This window comes from Notothenia coriiceps, unplaced genomic scaffold, assembly GCF_000735185.1.
Source record: "Notothenia coriiceps isolate Sejong01 unplaced genomic scaffold, NC01 NC01_scaffold00009245, whole genome shotgun sequence".
Taxonomy (NCBI): domain Eukaryota; kingdom Metazoa; phylum Chordata; class Actinopteri; order Perciformes; family Nototheniidae; genus Notothenia; species Notothenia coriiceps.
In genome coordinates this window covers 358,647-366,524 of record NW_011341946.1, presented here as the reverse complement: position 1 = coordinate 366,524, position 7,878 = coordinate 358,647, and the positions used below count along the sequence as shown (strand labels likewise).

Genomic DNA, 7,878 nt, shown 5'->3' with positions numbered 1-7,878 from the left:
CCCCCCACACCCTCCCTCTCATCTCCATGCGCCTCAGTCACGGGCCCTCTGCTCACCAAGTGTCACTAAAGTGCTCTCTCTACTAACTATGTTAAGCGCTTCACTGAGGTCAGCGAAGAAAAACAAAAACAACACATAGATGAATCTCTGCATAGTATCAAACATGCACAATTCTCAGGCTTCCACCAAAAAAAAAGTCTCCTTAAAAAATACAAAATAATAAGACAACAATGGTAACTTGTAGACTTCTGTCCAACAAGTGTGTCAAAAATGGATTGAAAGGTGGGTGTTTGTGTGCGTGTGTGTTTGTGGGACATATGGGGCGTGAGAAATGTGAACAGCTGTGAAGGCAGGAGAGGCTCAAGTGGTGGAGACAGCTGTCTTAATGTGTGTGTGTGTGTGTGTGTGTGTGTGTGTGTGTGTGTGTGTGTGTGTGTTCATAAGAAAGTGAGACAAGGAAAGAGAGAGAGAGAAAGAGAGTCCATGCATCTGCGTGTGAAGCTGGCTCCGACTTCAGATCAGTACTTCGGTACTTTGGTATAATCCTCCTGGACGACACTCTTGCACAGACACATGGACAGGATCATCCCGAGGAGCTGGAGAAAAAGGAAGTTGTCGACTTAGTTATCAGAGTTGAAACTGAACAATGGAGCCCTCGTTTAAAAATAAAGACAAGAGTTGACAGTTTTCCATCCAAACCTAGGGGAACCATTTCACTGAATTTCAGGCTAGCTCATATTTAACAGAACGACATCAGAGTGCTAAAATCCGCATATCTACTTCAACTCTTGGCAAGAAAACCAACACCTGGACTTCCAACAATTGTATATCTCATTTAGCTTTTAAACAAATATTCATTATCTTTAACAATGTAGTTGCATCAGAGAGGGATTGATTCACTGCCAGTATGAACAGGGGGAATACTTATTAGTGACACTTTTATAAAAGATAGAGTACACATGGCATTTGAGTATAGATATTAAGATAGTTTGAAAAATGTCTGTTCGGGGAGAAAAATGGATACCTGTATGACTGCCACACCGACACAGATACCCAGAATAACTCCACAGTTGTCAAGCAGCCATTTCTCCACGCTGGCAGCACAGCCCTGAAGGAGAGAACAAGAGAGGGAGAGGTTTAGAAAGACATGGAAAGAGGGGGGTTTCAGAGCGATGAGTGGAGAAGAGATGAATGGCAACGTGATCCCAGCCGGACATGAACAGAGCCTTTTCAAAACACAACTGTTGTCTCTGGACTGGGTCAGTGAGTGGAAGAATAACACGGCCTAGCTGAGGGGAGGAAAGCGGTACGAACAGGGGTAGAAACGTTTTTGAAACACGCAGACCAAACAACAGAATAATAGAGCTTTCCGGGTGTTTCCACAACACAAATAACACGCCTCAGCTGTGGGTGTTCACTCTGCTAATTCAGTACGACCGTAGTGACACGCGGAGCCGGCAGCCGAAGTTACACAACACCAGTCACACCGACCTGTGTAATTATGTAAAGGAGGATGGTCTATTAGAACGAGGCAGGCTTGCTTTAGCATTGCAGCTGGGTTTAGACTGTTAGAATTCACTTTCATGTTTCCATTTATATGAACCAGTAGGCCAGGGTAGCAAACACAGGTTGCCAACCCTTTCATAAAGATGCATCATCAAGGGGAAATGTTAAAGGGGCCCTATTATTCTTTAGCTTTCCACTGCCTGTAAAATATATATTTTGTGCATGTAAATGGTCTGCAAAGGCTAAAATCCCAAAGTTCGCCTCCATTGTAGTCCTATATAAACTTATGCCATGGTGACACCACTACATAACATTCGGCTTCTATTGGTTAGCGTTCCAACACATTCTACGTGATAGACTAAGGGGCGGGACATCTCTAAAAGGTTGACCAATCACAACAGAGCCGTCCAGCTAACAAATCAGAGCAGACTGGGCTCTGGTTTCAGACAGAGGGTGAAAAGAGGTGCTGCAGCACAGGCAGGATAAGAAAAATAAAGACCTTTTCGAACATTAAAAACATATAAACAAGTCACAGTAGTGGCACACAATACAAATATGTACCAGAAAATGAGCATAATAGTGACCCTTTAAACTAACAAAACAAAGAAACACATTTAAAATAATCGTATGTTCGCCCTTTGTGGAGATATTGTGAATGAAAGCAAAACATACTAAATTAAGTAATATCTAACACATCCGTATAGTACATGATCAACCAACAATGCAAACACAGTAAAACTTTCAGCATGGGGAAGCAGACGGCAGGCTGGAGCTGCAGCTGCTCGACACAGCAGTTTCACACGCTGCCTGAGTGAGAGAGTCTTCTACTTCCAGGGTTCCCAACCTTTTTTCCCAAGAGCCCCCCCAAATGACTCCTGTTGGAAGTTGCGCCAGCTGTAATTAAAGTTTAAAAGTCTCAGAAATGCTACAACTACTTTCACAAACTAGATGAATGTGAAGTATTTTGTTAAAGGAGGATGAAAGCGTAATTAAGGAGCACTATTGGAGTGACTTTGATGGTTATTGGACTCAGGATTCATTCATTTGGATTCCCGCTGTATGAAGAAATTAAAGGACGGCGCAAGTGGAAACAATTCACAAAGGGATTAAACTGTTTAAAACACATGCTCAAAGTAAGCCGGATTTTGCCGATGTGTTTATGGATTCAAAAGTCGTAAATAATCTACAAAATGGAGGAGACCGATCTGATCGGAGCAACTGTGACAAATAATCCAACTGAAACCGGCATGGACAATGACTATGTTTTAAAAATGCGCTTATCCAGAAAAGCCTGGTTTGGACACTTTACGGGCAGAAGAAACATTTCTATTAAAGAAAGAATTATACATTTCTGTCTTTTTATGCCTTTATTAGCTAAAAAAAAGTCTAAAAATATGATATTTGGCCTCAAACCATCTGAGGCCTGGCGCCCCCCCCTGCGAACTTTGGCACCCCCCAGGTTGGGAACCACTGTTCTACTTCATGTGACTTTCTTGTGTGTGTTTGTTTGTTTCTTTTTACATTTGATACTTGCCGTTTTTCAATAATATATTGTTGTAAATTGTTTAATGAATGGATTGTATTTTTTTTCTTTTCTTATCATATCACAATTGAATTGTATTATCCTTGACGCTTTGGCAATATTGTTCACCTGACATTCATGCCAATAAAGCATATTGAATTGAATTGAGTGACCCCAGACTTATGAAACGAGACGGCACAGTTGGAAAGATTTAATAACCGATCCCAGAGTTAGTCTACTCCATCACAACAATGTATTCACAAATACTGCCACAGCAATTATTTCCTGACAGCGTTGATACTTGATACTGAACTGAGACGGGACTATTGGGAAAACAGCTGTTGGCTTCATCAGTCAATTCAAAATGATTTTCAACATTAGAGAAACAGAACAGCGCTGCAGTTTAAGGGTTATGTACCGTTTGATAGATGGGTGTTTCTGAGGACAGGTGCTCACACATCCCGACTTCCCTAATGTCGGTGCCAGGCAGGGACACATTGCGACAAGAACACGGGTAGAGGTTCTCGGAGTTGTTCTTGATCAAAACGTTCTCAGACCAGTTGCCTGGACTAGTCCATCCACAGCACTTCATCTGGGGACATAAAAGAGAGGGAGGATGTGAGTGAAATATATGGAGATAAAGAAGAGGATTGAATGAAAAGGCACAAAAACAAATAGCAAGCTAAAAAGACGAGAGACGGAAATGATTAGTTAATAAATTACATGAAAGCAAAACTAGAAATGGATTGGATCAGTAAAGGAAAATCTCTTTTATGGTGTTTGAGCCTAATCTGTTCTTGGCTGCTGTTTTCAGAAAGATTTGGGCCTTGGCAGGAAAGGGAGTGAGAGAAGGAGGAAGGAGAAAAAAGAATAAACTTTATCAGAGCGTAGAACAATCAGCTGACCTGTTTTTATTTGCCATGTACTGATTAGTTAAATGAGTCATTTTATCCCAAGTAAAAAGAAAAGAAATACCATTTAAGTGTTTGATTGTACATTTAGTTTCAGTTTGATGTGCTGAGATCCTGAGATATCCATTCCTAAATCTTACACTCCCAGCTCGAAACAATACAAAGCAAGTGAAAGGAATTTAGTTTGAAACCCACAGAGATGGCAGTAGAAAATAGATTCAGTTAAAAGGGTTCACTGTGAGGTCGGTGGGTTTCAAAGTGAGGGAAAAGACAATGTGTGGCTGTTACATGTATGTTTCCAAGGTTTTGAGCACTCTTAACAAAATTCAAATCACCTATAACATATTGTAGTGGAGAACCTTTTTTTAAATGTGGTGCAAAACATGACACTGGCAGTGACATCTAAATACAAATCTGTACTAAAACTAATAATTGAATAACTTAAATAAAATAGGCAATGCATGGTTTGTTAGTAATTGGTTTTGTTTGTAAAGTATTGCACCAAAACATTGCTAACGTAGCTAACTAAGGCCATTTAAATGATGTGACCGTGAGGCTAGCGGTGTGGTTTATCATGCAGACATGTTCCAGTGTAAAGGGACGTTTTCCTTTCATTTCCTTCCGTTATACCTACCTACCTGCTGCTTTACCTGGATCTATGTGGCATTTATTCTTATAACAGTCATTTGTATGGTCATTGGCTAGGGGTATTGATGGTACAATCTGAACTGTACTACAATATATTTGTCTGATGCATTTAGTTAATTTCTTCTATATTAAACGTTTGGGTGTTTCTTGTACAATCCAGGCTAGGAGTTAACTCACCGTCCTCTGAACGTAGTCCCAGGTGTGCTCTGTGGTCCTGTTCTCGCCGGTATAGTTGATTATCATGTCCTTTAGGATTTTGGCCATCTCATATTTCAACTGGAAATGAACAAGAACAAATGCTGGTCACTTATTTATACTTGACACATTTATAGCTGTAGATGAATAGTTTGTGTGTGCATGCTTGTCAGAAGAGTAAACAGATTGTCCACATGGAAATCTATTTGGTGAATGGTCGAGAGACAGTGTTAAAGAAAAGAAAACAAACACACCCACGCAGAATCTTGTTTCTAAAATGTACTAGCAACATCTGAACTTAATGTTTCTTAGGGCTACACCTCGGGTGGTATTGCCCTGTGAAGTCCTGTGATGGGTTTAGTAGGCGCAGCTCCACTCTGTGTTTATGTGTGTAAGACCACAGAGGGGTGGCAGCGATGCATCCTCAGAGCTACAGGAGACGAGTGAGAGCCTCTCCCTATTCTGGGAAGTGGCACCACCCTGTCCTGTGGTAAGCCTTAAACACAGGGAGCGCGTCTAAGGCTGCACACACACAAAAACGCTGAGCGATACACACATACACACATGGGTGCACACATACTGTACATGAGGCTAAAAGCTGAAACTGCCTCTACCCTCCCGGAGTCCTACAGGTGTGAGGCTTATCAAAGCAAAAGCTTTTTCGTCCTGGGAGAGAATGACCAGCTTCAGAGCATGAAGCCAGTCAGAGAGGTTGAGTGTTCAAACACAACACTCCCTTCACACGCACAGTGCAAACACACTGCCTGTATTATTTAGGCTGGAGCTATTATTGACTTGGTCCCTTATTTATAATATTGTCGCCGTTGAGGTGAAATCTCCCTTAGTTTCCACTTTCAGATGATCTGTTCTGTTTTGCTTTTAAAGATAATCCAGTGGGTTTTTAAATGACTTATTTATTTTAAGAAGTGGAACGTTAAGAACACTTGAGCCGTCTGTTTACATGAAAATTCAAAATTCTTTCATTTTNGTGTTCAAACACAACACTCCCTTCAAACGCACAGTGCAAACACACTGCCTGTATTATTTAGGCTGGAGCTATTATTGACTTGGTCCCTTATTTAACAGAACAAATGTCTGTGTAATGGTCACCCACATGTTATGGTGTATTTGGTAACTTAAAACTGTTTTAAGGAACACATGTTTAATATTGTCGCCGTTGATGTGAAATCTCCCTTAGTTTCCACTTTCAGATGATCTGTTTTGTTTTGTTTTTAAAGATAATCCAGTGGGTTTTTAAATGACTTATTTATCTTAAGAAGTGGAACGTTAAGAACACTTGAGCCGTCTGTTTACATGAAAATTCAAAATTCTTTCATTTTTGCAAGGGAGGTTATCGGGTTTGTCGTGACCCGTTTTCTAATTTTCTTTACTTAGTGTTAAACACTAAAGTTTGTCCTGGGATTATTATATATCTATCTGTTTATCAATGTCTGTTTAAATTTTGATGGACTTTATTTTTTTCTAAATAGGCTCTCACTCAACTCAGGGTGTATTGAGTCAACTCTGGTGGGTTGATCATCTCGCCTGTAGGCGGTGCTGTTCCCTCAAAGACTTCAGTTGAAAGTGGTTTCTGGTGCTGGGGTGATAATTACTGTTTTAGATGAGGCAGTGTTAGACATACCAATTTGATATGTCATCATATGACAGCAGCTTTGTCAACACACACACATTCACCATGAACTTGTTTATCTTCCCCATACAACAGAAGAAACAAAAACACCCAGCAGGGGAACCAAGAAAGACGACGATGGAAACGATATTCAGTGCAAAGGTCTGGTTCTCTATCATTGTCACACATGTGCGTCAGTCCAACTGATTTATCTCACTTTCCACCTACATCCAACTTCACATCAGTCACAAACTGACAACACGTCAATTTCCATTGGTTAGGGTACATTACATTACATTACATTTAGCTGACGCTTTTATCCAAAGCGACTTACAATACAAACCTGTGTTCCATGAAAGGAAACAGGGGGCGCACAAAAAGGTTTGCCTCAGCCCATCCCAGCTGTGTAGGGTGAATACCGATGTGTCACCATGTGTTAGGAAGGGTATTGGGAGGGGGAGGGCATGAGAAGCAGGTGTTAATCGGAATATTATCAAATGAGGACAGAGACTGAAATGGGGAAGAAATTAAGACTAAAAGTGGATACTGTAAAGAGAAGGAGAAATTAGAAGTGAGATTGAGAATAGGGGAAGCAACTAAAGAGTCTTACCGGTTCTCTTTGGAGGTAAATTGAAACTCCAGCAGTGACCTGGGCGATGAGGATGAGCAGGAGGCAGGTGAAGTACTGAGGAGGATAAAGAAAAACCATAAGAACAACTTAAAAAAACACTTAATGATTTTCCAATTTCACAAGATGTAATAATGAGAAAGGGGTAGCATGGCCCTTCTGCTTAACAGAGCTTTATAGGGAGTTTCAGCTCATCGGCCTTCACCTTTAAGCTTTAGGTTTAATCTCACTGCTCTTATTGTGTTGTTTTAGGCCAAAGCAGGCATCTGTTTTTATTGACAAAGCCCCAAAAACCCATTGCACATAAGGATCCCTTTGATCCTGTGTTCATCAGGTGGCCAAAAACTCCAAATCGACGATACTGTTGCTGCGTAACTGCTGAATGTTTAAAGAAGCAACTGTTGGCTAATACATTTCTCCAATTTCACAGTCTTCGAGCCAAAAAAAACCTGTCTTGCCGGTTTCAGTTTTACGTTATACTGGAAAATAAACAGGCAGTAAAGAAAGCTCCCGGGGAGATACCTTACATTTTAAAGTGTTGCTAATCCATGTAGCATCACTAATCTCTAGAGTCTAAAGCCTTATTTATGAATAAAGCCATTAAAGATCCTTTAACAGCTTTGTGTGTGTGTGTGTGTGTGTGTGTGTGTGTGTGTGTGTGTGTGTGTGTGTGTGTGTGTGTGTGTGTGTGTGTGTGTGTGTGCCAGCTGGTCACTATCACTCGGAGAAATAGGTCACAGCAGTTCTTCAGTTAACCCCAAGCAGGGTTAACGCTGAAGAGTTCATGCACCCATCCCCACTCATGTTGTACCCCCTACATCTCATTGGCTTTATCTCC

General features: G+C 40.9%; 2 protein-coding genes across 2 annotated transcripts in view; one reads left to right on the top strand and one right to left on the bottom strand.

The window, feature by feature from the left end:
• LOC104945183 (solute carrier family 2, facilitated glucose transporter member 1) overlaps positions 1 to 7,878 on the top strand; it is a 653,665-nt gene that overhangs the window by 508,328 nt on the left and 137,459 nt on the right. The window lies entirely within an intron of this gene.
• Positions 7 to 7,878, bottom strand: part of cd82b (CD82 molecule b) — a 20,711-nt gene continuing 12,839 nt past the window's right edge. The window contains exons 5-9 of the mRNA XM_010770812.1: positions 7,023 to 7,097; positions 4,765 to 4,863; positions 3,447 to 3,620; positions 1,025 to 1,108; positions 7 to 596 (exon numbers count right to left, since the gene is read on the bottom strand). Coding sequence (XP_010769114.1) covers positions 519 to 596; positions 1,025 to 1,108; positions 3,447 to 3,620; positions 4,765 to 4,863; positions 7,023 to 7,097 — 510 coding nt within the window. The 3' untranslated portion in view covers positions 7 to 518. The remainder of the gene's footprint in view (positions 597 to 1,024; positions 1,109 to 3,446; positions 3,621 to 4,764; positions 4,864 to 7,022; positions 7,098 to 7,878) is intronic.